A 14,215-nucleotide genomic window follows, 5' to 3' on the forward strand; every position below is an offset into this window, starting at 1 on the left:
TTTGTGAAACTGAATTTTATGAGATTCATAGGAAATGTATTGTCATGTCAGAGCCATCCATCCAGGGACATGAATTTGACACGAGAGTCCATTCCTGAGGCTAAGGAAGTGAAAATGAGCAGTAACTTAAAAAGCTTTGTTCCGGTCTGCGCAGCATCAAGTAAATGAAGTCTGCGGTAATGAACACAAAGACACAGAAGTATTGGAGCATTCTAAACTCCTTATTCAATGCTGCCCAGGACATTTTTTTTTAAAGGGTATACAGAGCGTGAGAGCAACGGGTGTACAAGTTCAGTTAAATATGAAAGCACAAAGTATGTCAAGATCAACAGCTTTACTTCATATCCTTCTTTAGCAGATTGCTGATAAAGTCCTTGGCATCTTCGGAGATTTCATCAAAAGCTTCATCATCAAAGTCCCACGTTGCTGAGGTAACATTGGCTAAAGTTTCATTGTCATTGTCTCCCATGAAAGGAGAAAGTCCACTGACCCTGAGAATAAAAAAAAACAACAACCCACAAAACAGTGTCAGTCTTTCAATGAGCACAGATAACAGTTAAAATTCATGTGCTCTCTCTTAGGGATGTTAGGGTGTGTCTACACTACCCCGCTAGTTCGAACTAGCGGGGGTAATGTAGTCATCCGCAGTTGCAAATGAAGCCCGGGATTTGAATTTCCCGGGCTTCATTTGCATGAAGCCGGCCGGCGCCATTTTTAAATGCCGGCTAGTTCGAACCCCGTGCCGCGCGGCTAGACGCGGCACGGAGTAGCTAGTTCGGATTAGGCTTCCTAATCCGAACTAGCTGTACACCTCATTCCACGAGGAGTACAGCTAGTTCGGATTAGGCTTCGTGGAATGAGGTGTACAGCTAGTTCGGATTAGGAAGCCTAATCCGAACTAGCTACTCCGTGCCGCGTCTAGCCGCGCGGCACGGGGTTCGAACTAGCCGGCATTTAAAAATGGCGCCGGCTGGTTTCATGCAAATGAAGCCCGGGAAATTCAAATCCCGGGCTTCATTTGCAACTGCAGATGACTACATTACCCCCGCTAGTTCGAACTAGCGGGGTAGTGTAGACATACCCTTAGTGAGTAGTCGATTAGTCAACTACCCAATGAGCATAAGCTTATTGGGTAGTCGAGTGGAGTATCAACTGCTCACTTCCCCCACTCGTCCAACCTTGTTGCCTCTCCGAGAGGCAGAAGCAGGGCGAGGAACAGGAGCTGGTGCTGGGGGGATCTGGTTTAAAAGCTGGCTCCCCCCAGCATTGTCTCTATGGTGTCGCCTATCCCCCCCTGCTACCTCTATTAGAGGCAGCTAGGGGGGATATGGGAGGCTGCTGCAAAGCAGCCTTTGCCCCGTAGCAGGATGAAGCTCACCGTGGGCAGAGGCTGCTCCAGCAGCAACCATTGTACGCAGGGGGTTGGGTCCCAGCAGGCAGCTGGGCCCCTCCATGGACAGGAGCTGCTGATGCCAAGCAGTCCCTGTTCGTTGTGACCTGGACTGGCTGCCATGAATTGGGGCTGATGCTGGAGTAGCCTCTGTTTGTGGTGGACAGAGCTGGCTATTGCCGGGGACTGTTCCGGCAGCAGTCCCTATCTGTGGCCAGCCCTGGCTGCCATTAACTGAGACTACTCAGGCAACAGACCCTAATCACAGCGGACAGGGCTGGTCACTGCAAACAGGGGCTGCTGGACTCAGTGCAAGCTGGCAATGAGCAGTCCTGGCTCGTGCTGGTTTGGGACGCTGCGCCTCTGAATTTTAAATGTAGTAAGAGCTGCTGGGCTCTCACTATAGTGCGGGTGGATCCCGGTGCCAGCACGAGCTGGGACTGCTCAGTCCTGGCTTGAGCCAGCTCCTGGAGCTACCCCCACTGCAGTTTTGTAGAGCGACCCTTATCAACTAATCATGTAGTCGATACAATTGTATTGACTTTACAATAAACCAGATAACCGCAATTTAACATTCTTACTATCTCTTTGGTCTCTGAAAATCTGTATCAATAGAAGTCACATGTCAACTTAAAATACTTGAAAGTTGTTATAAAGGCAAAATAAATGGGAAGAGGACTAGAATGTAAGTACCCAAAGCTACTAGGGAGCTGCACCTCCTGCTCCCTATGCTCACCAATCTCCCCTTGCTGGCCGCTTTCATGGCCAGAAAACCTGTTAATCTTGCAGTGAGACCAGCTGCGCTCTCCATGGCTCCATGTGTCAGAGTGTGGGGAAGTCACCGGGTCCTGCACCCCCATCAGCAGTCAGATGTGACTCTCAGCCAGCAAGCAGAACAGAAGGTTTATTGTTGACAGACACAGCACAGCACAGACTTGTCGTTACAGGAACTAGGAGCATTCAGCACAATACATCTAGACTCCCTTCTCCCTAAGCCAGCTGAAAAACTAACTCACACACCCAACAACTAGTCCCAGCCCTCTAGGAAGCCCTGCCTTCTCCTTTGTCCTGCTTCCCGGATGCAAGGTGTTATCTGACTATCACTGGTTGCATCTCCCCCAGAGTCAGGTGCTAGGATGGCTTGGGCCATTCCCTATGTGCCTTCTCTCAGGCGTTCTTACCCAAAGATCCCATCCCCCGCTGGGCATCCCCCCCCACACAGAGTCACTACAGAGCAGCACAGGACAGTAGGAATCACATACAGCATAACAAAGCAAACAGTGAACACAATCCCCACTATGTCACACCACGTCACTTGCACCCTTCTCTGCTCCCGCCCCACCAGAACCCTGGACGGGCTCCTCTGTCCAAACGCTCTTGGCCCATCCCATCCACTTGTGGCCTTCAATCACCAGCTATTCCCCTCCCCTTCTGCTCCTGCCACACCCGCCAATAAAATAGTTTGTTCGTGTGCAGAATTTAGAACCTCCTAGCAGCTAGCACAGGGCTATGGAGAAGTGACCAGTCAGGAAGGGCTTGTGGGCCTCACATGTAAATTAAAACAAAACACAATCAGGAAATCAGGGCCCAACTCCAAAGAAATCCCCTTTGTTCTGGGTGCTCCCGAGCACCCAGCTCTCTAGTGAGGGGAAGGGGCTGGGTTACGTGGGAGCAGCCAGGTAGGGAGAGAATCCCCCACTCTCCGTGCCCAGTTACTGCCCGTCTTTGCAGGACGTCAATGCTCTAGATGTGCCCTTCCAGCTGGCAAGTGAGCTCCTGCCGTGGGGCTGGTACATGGTCCATGCAGACAGGGTGCAATGGAGAGATATGGAACCATGGGGGGGCTCCCCAGCTTTACTGAGAACCCAGATTTGGGTCACGGGCGAAGAGAGCCCGCCCATTGGGGTAATCTGGGCTGCTAGTCTTTATCCCAGAGTTCCATGGCCCACAGCCCACTTCCCTCCTTCCATCCTTACCTCCACCTCCACCCCCTGCCTCCATTCCTACAGCAACCATCCTCCCTAACTCCTCCCCACCCACCCCCTCCTTCCATTCCTACCTCCACCTCCATCCCTACACTCCCACCCCCTGCCTCCATTCCTACACCAACCATCCTCCCTAATTCCTCTCCACCCCACCCATCCCCCTCCTTCCACCCCTACTTCCACCTCCATTCCTACACCCACCCATATTACCTCCCCTTTCCCAGCCCCCACCTTCTTCCTCCATTCCTACACCCCATCCTTCTCTAACCCCACACTGCCCATCCCCCTGCCTCCATTTCAATATCGCCCTCACCCTCAGTATCCCCCCTTGCCACACCACCTATCCCCACATACACCTTATCTCCCTTCCTCACACACCCTGCCCCCTCCCACAAATTCATCGAGCTGTGAGCTTGGGCTCAACTCAGCCTTTCCAAACGGGCCTGTTGGGGTTTGTGTAACACCATGTAAATGGCCTCTGGGGAACTTTGCTTCTTGGCAAGCCCAGGCAGCCGGCAGTGCAGAGTGGTTGCTCTGGAGAGCCAGGGAAGCGGCCAGGGTGCAGGATAACCATGCCATCCTCAAAGGGCTGAGTGTGCAATGTGGCCAAGACCGGCTCAGCTTGTGGTGGGCCTGGGAGAGTGCACATGAGCCAGGGTCCTGGCCCCAGGTCACCAGCACACACCAGAGTCACTTGCTCAGGGGGAGACCTGCAGTGAGGCTCCCAAGTGCTGTGGCCAGGCCCAGGCTGCACACAGCAAAGCCCTGCAGCAGGCATGTGAGCTGGGCAAGCTGAAGGCAGGGTCCAGGGGTAGGCGGTCATGTGGTCAGGGTTTCTGGGGTGGGGACACGGGGGAGACTGCGCTGCTGGAGACAGAGACGACTGGCAGGATGCAGAGCGACGTGATGATGTCACTCTGTTGTCCCACAGGAAATTTATATATATATATATAGATAGAGAGAGCGAGAGAGAGAGAGAGAGAGAGAGAGAGAACCTCCTCCCCCATTTTTGGGAGATGGGCAGGGACAACAGCAGTTCGGTAAAGATGAAGTGGAGAGTTAGAGTTTGTTACCTTAACAGTTTGCTACCTAGAAAGTTCCGTTCTCTTCAGATAATGACTATGCCAAGGTGATACCGTGACTCAGCAGATCTGTTTCTTATATATATCCAAAGTCATATTTGCTAACTTTAATGACAAAAATAAGATTTTAGTACTTTTTACTCCTCGTGCTCAGGCAAGGCCAACATGGCTAGGAGTGTGAGATGGATTCTGTTCCTTCTCATAATTTAACACAACACTTTCCTTGATGGCACATGAGAAAGAAATGACATAGCTAGCTTCTTATACGTGAGGTTGAGTTTGCAGGGCTGGCAGAAGAAATATCTTTGCACTAAAAAAATTGATCTGTAGTCACTAAGGGGGACAGGGACACACACACACACACACACACCCTCATTTTTACAGAATATCTTTTCAGAACAGAACTGCACGTTCAGTGACACTATAACCTAATAGCTATGTTAGTGATAACTCAATATTTTTCATCTTCTAGACAGGTCACAGAAGGCCTATAATGATCAATTCCTGTAACCATATAGCAACCTCAAGAACAGAAATGGGCCCATGCTACAAACTTCTGATACCGAGCTGAACTCTTCCAAAGTTCAGGAACATTTAGGGATTCAGTTCAGCCCTTTTCAAACATAAGCCACAGAGGTCAGAATTGGATCAAGATTTAGTCTTTTCCAGAGTTTAGGGTTGTTCAAATCCCAGTTTTGCCTTGTCACTAATATGAGGAAGCACTAGGAGTCAAACATTTCTTCAAACCCTGTTTTGTACATGGTAAACTAAAGGGGCAGTGCTATTAATCCAGCCACTGGGGAAGCAAGGAACTGTGTAGCATGTTGGTTTTCAAATTGTGAGGCAGACATGGTTATCAAGGAGATGCTAGGACCTGACTACTTAATAATTTGTCCTTGTTTCTTCAGGGTACCCAGTGTGTGCTGGTGCAGTTCCCTGGAGAGCTCAATCATCTCTCTCTCTCTCTCTCTGCTCTAGGGCAGAATGGATTGTAGAAACCTGGTCCCAGAATTCTTGCTCTTTCCACCCATACCCATCATCTCAGTTCCATGCCACCATCCTGCTGCTGGCCAGCTGTCATAGAAACTGCACAGCTTTGCAAGAACTTCCTCCCTTTCTATTGCACACACTTACTCCTGTGACTGCACTGGGAATCAACATGGCAGTGACATTGTGCATGGGCTTGGCTCCACAGCAAAGGCCTTGCACAACTGTGTGCACAAAACACATGCCTGAAAGAAGTGGAACCAATGCACTCAAGTTATCACTCCAGACAGCTGAGATTCAAACAGGGTGTGTGAGCCTCCTCCCATCCTGGCTGCTTAGGTGGAGATTTTTTTCCTTCCCTCTGAAGTCCAAACTGGGCACCACCTGAGACATGAATCTTTGAAGAGAGATGCAGCAAAAAATGTTTGGGGATTTCTAGTCTGGAATAGTCCATTGAAAGACAGGGTACATCAGTACAATTCAGTGCATTACCAACTGTCTGTAAGTGTGCCTGATTGTGTGTCTTCATTCCGTCTCTTCATTCCGGGAATCAAATGAAAATATATCATCATTACCACAGTGCCTTAGTGCTTACCCTGATGACTGACTATCACAAAAAGCACAAGCAGACAAGACTGTCACTGTTGCTTAAAAGGATATAAATATTATTGTCATAATTCACTGAATGCTTTGGTGTCCCTTCAAGTGTCAGGAAGTGGGCATGAACTTTAGAGATTTCTATGCCAGTGTCAAAGAGTAGTAACTTTTGGTTACTACCAGAAAAGGCAAGATTCAAGCCAGCGAACAAGGGATCAACGTTCTGTTTCACTAACGTAGCCAGACTTTTATGGCATTTGCTTTATTGCCCTTCACTAGCTCTGATTTTTCATAGCATGGATTTTATTTAAAACATGCATTAAATTAAAAACATAGTTAATGTAAAAGAATGAGGAGTCTTGTGGCATTTTATAGACTAATAAATATATTAGGTCATGAGCTTTCGTGGGTAAAGCCCACTTCATTAGATGAGTAGGCATGGAAATTATTGAATCCAGGGTATATATAACAGCAGAAAAAGTTACCTGTCAGTTGTAGGACCAGTGTTAATTAAACTAATGAAGTCAGGATAGATGTGTCCCATGCATAGCCTTTGAAATGGAAATGTGAAAATCAATGGTGAGGGAAATTGCCTTTGTAGTGCATTAACCAGTTAATATCTTTATTCAAGCCCAAGTTGAACTCATAAATGAACTCCAGTTCAGATGTCTCCCTCTGTAATCATGATACAATTCCTTTGCAGAAGGATGGCTACTTTTAAATCCATTATGGAATGTCCAGGGAGGTTAATATGTTCCCCTACAGATGTATGCGTATTACCATTCCTGAGGTCTAATTTGTGTACATTTATCCTTTGTCACAGAGACTGTCTAGTTTGGCCAATATATATGGCAGAAAGTTTGGCCAATATGCATAGCACATCCAGTCTGACTTCATTAGCTTCATTAACACTGGTTCTACCATTCACAGGTAACTTCTGCTGTTATATATACCCTGGATTCTGTCATTTTGACTTCAACTCATTTGATGAAGTGGGTTTTACCCATGAATGCTCATGACCTAATATATTTATAGTCTCTAAGGTGCCACAGGACTGCTCATTGTTTTAAATTACAGACTAATACAGCCAGGGCCGGCCTTAGGCCGATTCAGCCGATTTCCCAGCATGGGGCCCTGCGCCCAGGAAAATGACGCATGTGCAGTGTGCCGGGACCACGCCGCTTGCGCAGGGCACCCAGGCACACGGCGCATGCGTCGTGACATCCAGGACGCACGGCACATACGTGCCCCCACAACTGGGCCCCGTGCTCCGTAGAGCCGGCCCTGAATACAGCTACCCACCTGAGATTTTTTAACATACTTAATGTAGCAAGTGGTGATGTAGCCATGTCAGTCCCAGGATATTAGAGATATCACATGGATGGACCAACTTCTGTTGGTGAGAGAGAGAGATGACCCTTCGAAATCTCATCTCTTTCACCAATAGAAGTTAGTCCAAAAAGATATTTCCTCATCCTTCTTGTTACACAGGGGTTTTTTAGACAGGTTGCCTTCCATTTAGTTTAAAAAGTTGCTAAACTTTTGCTGTTTAGAACAGTTGCCACTAGAGGGCAACTCAGTCCAGGCTATTTTTCAATATGCTTGGACTCATTGTCTTTAAGATAACTGTCTTTACAAAAAACATTAATTTGAAGGAGAGACGCTTAGGAAGGGGAAGACTCTTAAAATGTTATATGGAGCATTAGGGAAAAGGGCTTGTGATCAAACCCTCACAATGCCTTATCTTTTATATAAGACTATAGTTAAAACAAAGGGCACTTGCCTAGCTCTTCGGTTATGTGTTTTTAGCTTTTGTTCTGACACTTGCGTAAGTGTTGCTCTGTTGGCCCTTATAATAAAAGTTCTAGTGGACCATACTATTGCTAGTTGTAGGAGAGATTTTTAAATCATCTTTTCCTTGGGGCAGGAAACTTGGGTGAAATCCTGGCTCCATTGATATACTTCACCTAAAATGTTGACCTTGAGAGATCCATAGTACTATGCAGATTCAACTCCGAAAGGTGCTCTGTGACCCAGATCCTGGAAAGCACATATGTACATGTACTTTAAGCATGTGAGCAGTCCCAATGGGACTACTTTTGTTTTTAAAATTAAACATGCACTCAAGTGCTTTGTTGACTCCAGGCTGTAATTAGGAGAAACTCACTGGGTTTTAAAAACACTAGATTGAAACATGAAGATAGAAAGCACATGAAAAGTGAACAATCAGGCTCAGCAAAACTGTGCAGAAGGACACCCTACTCTTCAAGAATTGCTTCTGTCCCTATATTGTAAAGATATTAGACTTTCACAAAGTTAATAGCCCCTACAAAAAAGTTATGCTACTCTCCTTTAGCACTAACTCCATCCAAAATTTGGTACAGTTATTGCTCCCAAGGGTTGAACTGTCATAGACAAACCTACCACTAAATATTTTACTGCCCCTAGAAGTTGTGTGTAACAGTCTAGTATTTCATACAGACACTCAAGAGACTAGCTAGCTACTGTATTTGAGAAGGAGGCACAAGCCCCAGAGGGGAAGTAAATCAAAATGAGCAGTTGTATTTGTTCCTTATTTGAAAAATGTTTTATTCTTTTAATTACACCAGGCTAGGTATACTCAGATACTACACGAAAGGGCATCTTTAAGTGTGTACAATACAACAAGTTACATGCACGAACTTATTATTAAGACCTTTGGAAACTGGAAGATAAATGTGAGAAACTGACAATGTAAAATAGCATTTAGCTTCACAATATCTGTTCTATTATACATATGTCTTTACTAGCTAAAACTTTTTTTACTCTTCATAACACTGCAGTGTTTGTATGGCTGTTGAAGACTGAGATGGACTCTATTTTGCCTTGCTGCTTCATCAGCAAATGTCATTAGATAAGTTATTGATGCAGAATCTCTGGCCCTGATTAAGGAGAGTTCTCAAGGATGTGCTCAACAAAGCATTTCAGTATGTGCAGTCTGTTAAGAGGCCTTGTAAAAGGCAAAAAGAACTCATCTTTTTTCAGGAGGAGTCTGTGATTCCAAATCAGGAGCCATGCTATCACTGTTGCACAGGCTCTGACTATAAGTGAAACTAGTTCCCAACTAGCACTTATCCAGCAGATCAGTACAATTGATGAAGGGGTCATAATTTCACACAAATTAAGTATTCCTGAACAGTTTCTCTAGTTCATTGGAGACAAACAAGCTTTGTTACTATAAGAAGTGCATGTCTTATCTTTCCATCTGATTAAGCTTCTTGAAAAAATAACATGTGTTGACATTATAGGGGGAATCCCACTCTCCATCGATATTGATTGCAAATGGGACCATTGTCCTAGCTCCACAAATAATACGACAAATATTATTTAATGGAATGACAGATACAGGGTTGGCCCTTTTCAATGAGATTAGGACACCCTGATATCATGAAAAAGACTTGATTTGTCATGTCTGGTTTATCAGTTCCAATACCAGTAGGGGCTGGGAGAGCTATAAAGGTAATGCCTTGAGTCAGCAACTTCACTGATCTGCAGAAACCTCTCATGACTAACTAAGGGTAATGGTGGGAGAAGGGATATCATTGTCCTGTAGTGCTTGGAGGTTAGGGTAAGACTGATGAAAGCTGGGAGAGAAAAGAGTAATGTTTCAGAAAAAATAGAATGGGTAACACATAGGAATATTTGGTAAACTCTAAAATGCCTTTATTTGAATTGATTTATTTACAGTACTTAGTAAACTATATGTGGTACACATTCTCTCCTTTATTCTGTGCTTTCCAAATACTATTTCAAAAATACTGTTGCTTAAAACTTGTAAACAATCAAGCTTTCCTACTTCTGGACCTTCCACACTGTTCAGAATTTACAGGGCCACAATAACAGTTCCTTTTCTTCTGAGTTAAAGTGTGAGTCAGCTGATTTACCCTGGGAATACTTGTTAGGAAGGCCATCTCTTTGTACATATTGAGAAAACAAAATAAACAAAAATTGGCAGCTAATGGATGCAGCACCCACAAGCCCTTATCTTTGTCACATAACTTCTTGACTCAAGGATTTAATTGTTCCTTGCTTAATAGCTATTTAAAGTAATAAATGTCTAGCAGTTGGTTTGACGGATTATGGAAACAATTTCCTTTTTGGAATACTAAAATGAAGTGATAAAGATGAGCTGCGTCTGCACAGGAAAATTTTGAGTTTATGCTATGATCTTACTTAGGGCTGGGCAAAGTAAGGCGTGTGGGCTGGATCCGGCTTGCCAAGCCACCAGATCTGGCCTGCAGACACAGCAGGGAGCCTCAGGCAGACTCCCTGCTTGCCCCAGCCCCTGCACACCTCTCAGAAAAGCGGCTGCCGGGCCATTTGTGTTTCTCATCTGTGAGCTGGGGATGTGGAGGTGTGGAGGAGCAGAGAGAAGCTTCAAGTGCTGCCCCAGCCCCCGGCAAAATCCCATTAGCCAGAAACTGGCCAATGGGAGTTGCCTGTTTGAAGAATAGGCAGTGAATAAAGCACCACTCCCTCCTCTTCTCAAGCTATTATTCACAAATGCACATGGCCCCTGCAGCCTTTGTGCAGGCAAGGAGGCTGCCTGAGAAACATGTTGGGCTGCTAGCTGGGAGTCACACAGGTAAGTCTCCCAACCAGAGTCTGCCTCTGGCACCTCAGCTCCTCCCTGACACCAACCCTCTGCCCTCCTCCTGAGCCCAGATCCAGCACCCCAATCCCTTGGCCCCAGATCACAATTCCTTCCTGCCTTAGGTCACAACCCAAAGTCTTGCACTCCAATCCCCTGCACCAGATCACAGTTCCCTCCTGCTCTAGGTCACAACCCAAACCCCTGCACCCCAGTCCCCTACCCCAGGTCACAGCCCCTTCCTTCCCTGGTTCATAACTCAAATCCCTGCACCTCAATCCCGTGCCCCAGGTCACAACTGCCTCCTTCATCCAAACTCCTTCACTGGCCCTCCTGCACTCCAAGCTCTTACCCCAAACTCCTTTCTGCACTCAATCTCCATCCCAGACCCCCACCTCCTACATTAATATCATGGAGGAGTGTGGCCGTCGACCACTTTCCCAAATGTTGGAGTTCCCCCCCGCATCAAAAATTATTGTCCACCCCTGATCTTATTGATAGACAAATATCAGGCTGTTTACTGAAAACATTTTTCCAGCTACTTAACTAGGCATCTTTCTGGCATACTTAGCACAATTTGTTTAAAAACTCTTTGGCATTTTCCATTTTTAAGTAAAGGACTGAGACAATATACTCTCTTGACAATGCTCAGTATTTATGAACCTGTTCTTGGAAGGTCCTGAGTGCCTATATTTATAGATATTAAGACCAGAAGGAACCGCTAGATTGTCTAGCCTGAAGCTCCTGCACAACACAGGCCATAGAATTTCACCCAGTAATTCCTGCTGTAAGACCATGACTAATCGAAGGAAACTGAGCATGCTCAGCACCTCCCAGAATCACTTATTGTACATCACCTGCCATGTTTAGCATCGCCCAGGGCTGGATCTCAAGGATGCTGAGCTCCACTTTAAAGCCCTTTCAATATACTGCCAATGACAAATGAACAAAACTGACAAGCTGTTACAATGAATCAAAGTAGTTCTAGTAGCTCTTGCAGGCAATTTGAAATAAGCATATTTGGGCAAACATGATCATCTCACAGGAGATACGACGGTAATTTAATTCTGGCAGCTAGAATATGAAATTATCAGTCCATTTCCTAGTGAACATAACCTTATGTTACAAAATAACTGCTATCACAGTTGGCACTAACTGTCTCCAGAATTGGAAGTCTCAGGAGAGCCATGAAAAATGGAATGGGCTCTGGCAAACTCAGTGATTTCTTCCGAACAGGTCAAAGGCGCTAGTGTCAGGCAAATGAGAAAACCCAACTAATTCTCTTTCATTTTGAAAAACACAAATCACAACACTTCAGGATACTTTACTGATTTCATTTCACGAACATGCGGTGCGCTCTCAGCTTCAGAATTAGCTACATTTATGCCTTGACTGTTGACCTGGGCTGGATTTAAACCAGTTGCCAATGCCTTGAATCATACCACACCACTGCAGAAAGAGAACAAGGGAGCAAAATCTTTCTACCAACCCAAGAAGAGAATGGAAGTGACTGTCAATCACCAACAAATAAAAGGATGGAATCTGAGATTTAGTTTCATGAGTTTATGAAGGGTCAGATGAGCACATGTACTGTGTTCTGCCAACTACAGGGAAATCCTGAAAAAAGGGTAGTCCTGAAAAAAAGGTGCAATTGTATCTGATGTATTGAAAATCCAATCCAATCTATAACAGAGTAGAAAGTTATGATTTAACAGAGATCAGCTCCTTTCAGAAGATACAGCACAAATGGGACTAATAAAATGAGTTGAATTACTAAAAATAAGTGAAAAGTGATTCAGCAACAGTAAATACATGCCTGTTTTTTATCCAGACGTCTTGGCATCAGAAAGACAAGTATTCCTGCATCTTATAATAATGTATATACACAACTGACTTCTTAACCTGAATTTTTTTAAGTGAAATAAAAATAGAATTTTAAAAAAAGTTTTATGTTACTAATGTTAGTGTTATGGCTGACGTTACCAATGTTAGTATTATGGTCTATCCAAAAGGGCTCATCAGAAAAGAGCCAGGAATAGTAAAAAAAAAAAAAAAAAAATTCTGCAGTGCCTGCAAGAGTAAATGCAATACAGATAGCTGGAAAGAATTAATCAGGGTTATGCTCCAGTTAGACAAAGTTTATTATAAAATCAAAGTGAAACTCTGAAAATAGATGTAAATGGAAATGATTCATACAACCCACAGTTTTTATGGCATTTTACATCCAAGTCTATAGATCAAATAAAAAGGATGGGCCAGGATTGAGAAGTAGAATAGGACAGTAAGTGAGATCAAACAGAATGACAAAAAATAAGATAGATACAATGGATGAAATTTAAGAACAAAAAAATGATGTAGTGACTAAAATGAATTATTTCTTTAGGATGAAAACATAAGAGTGGCTATTTGGGGTCAGACCAAAGGTCCATCTAGTGCAGTATCTGGTCTTCCAACAGTGGCCAATACCATATGCCCCAGAGGGAGTGAACAGAACAGGTAATCATTAAATGATCCCTCTCCTGTCATCCATTTCCAGTCTCTGACAGAGGCTAGGAATACCATTCCTATCCATTCTGGCTAATAGCCATTGATGGAAATGGGTGACAGGGGATGGATCACATGTGGATTACCTGTTGTGTTTTCTCCCTCTGGAGTATCTGGTATTGGCCACTGCTGACAGACAGGATGCTGGACCAGATGGACAGTTGGTCTGACCGAATATGACCATTCTTATGTTCCTATGGATCAAACCTTCATGAATTTATCTACTTCTTTTTTGAACCCTATTAAAATCCTGGTCTTCATAACATCCTCTGGCAAGGAGTTCCATAGGTTGACTGTGCACTGCATGAAGAAAAACTTCCTTTTGTTTATTTTAAATCTGCTATCTATTAATTTCATTTGGTGACCCCCAGTTCTTATGCTATGGGAACAAATAAATAACTTTTCCTCGTTCACTTTTTCCACACCAGTCATGATTTTATAGACCTCTATCATATCCCCCCCTTAGTTTTATCTTTTCTAAAATGAAAAGTCACCGTCTTTTTAATCTCTCTTCATATGAGATATGTTCCAAACCTCTAATCCTCTTTGTTGCCCTTTTCTGAAGCTTTTCCAATGCCAATATATCTTTTTTGAGATCATAGAATAATAGGACTGGAAGGGACCTCAAGAGGTCATCGAGTCCAGCCCCCCGCCCTCAAGGCAGGACCAAGCTCCATCTACACCATCCCTGACAGATGTCTATCTAACCTGTTCTTAAATATCTCCAGAAAGGGAGATTCCACCACTTCCTTTGGCAATTTATTCCAATATTTGACCACCCTGACAGTTAGGAATTTTTTCCTAATGTCCAATCTAAACCTCCCCTGCTGCACTTTAAGCCCATTACTCCTTGTCCTGTCCTCAGAAACCAAGAGGAACAAATTTTCGCCTTCCTCCTTGTGACACCCTTTTAGATATTTGAAAACCGCTATCATGTCCCCCCTTAATCTTCTTTTTTCCAAACTAAACAAGCCCAGTTCATGAAGCCTGGCTTCATAGG

General features: G+C 44.6%; 1 protein-coding gene across 3 annotated transcripts in view; it reads right to left on the minus strand.

Annotated features, from left to right (window-relative positions):
- MYLK (myosin light chain kinase) overlaps nucleotides 1-14,215 on the minus strand; it is a 332,061-nt gene that overhangs the window by 9,659 nt on the left and 308,187 nt on the right. For all 3 annotated transcript variants that reach the window (XM_006137678.5, XM_075933132.2, XM_006137677.5), the window contains one exon: nucleotides 339-491. In XM_006137678.5, coding sequence (XP_006137740.3) covers nucleotides 339-491 — 153 coding nt within the window. The remainder of the gene's footprint in view (nucleotides 1-338; nucleotides 492-14,215) is intronic.

Source organism: Pelodiscus sinensis, chromosome 7 (genome assembly GCF_052426305.1).
Source record: "Pelodiscus sinensis isolate ZL-2025 chromosome 7, ASM5242630v1, whole genome shotgun sequence".
Lineage (NCBI taxonomy): Eukaryota > Metazoa > Chordata > Testudines > Trionychidae > Pelodiscus > Pelodiscus sinensis.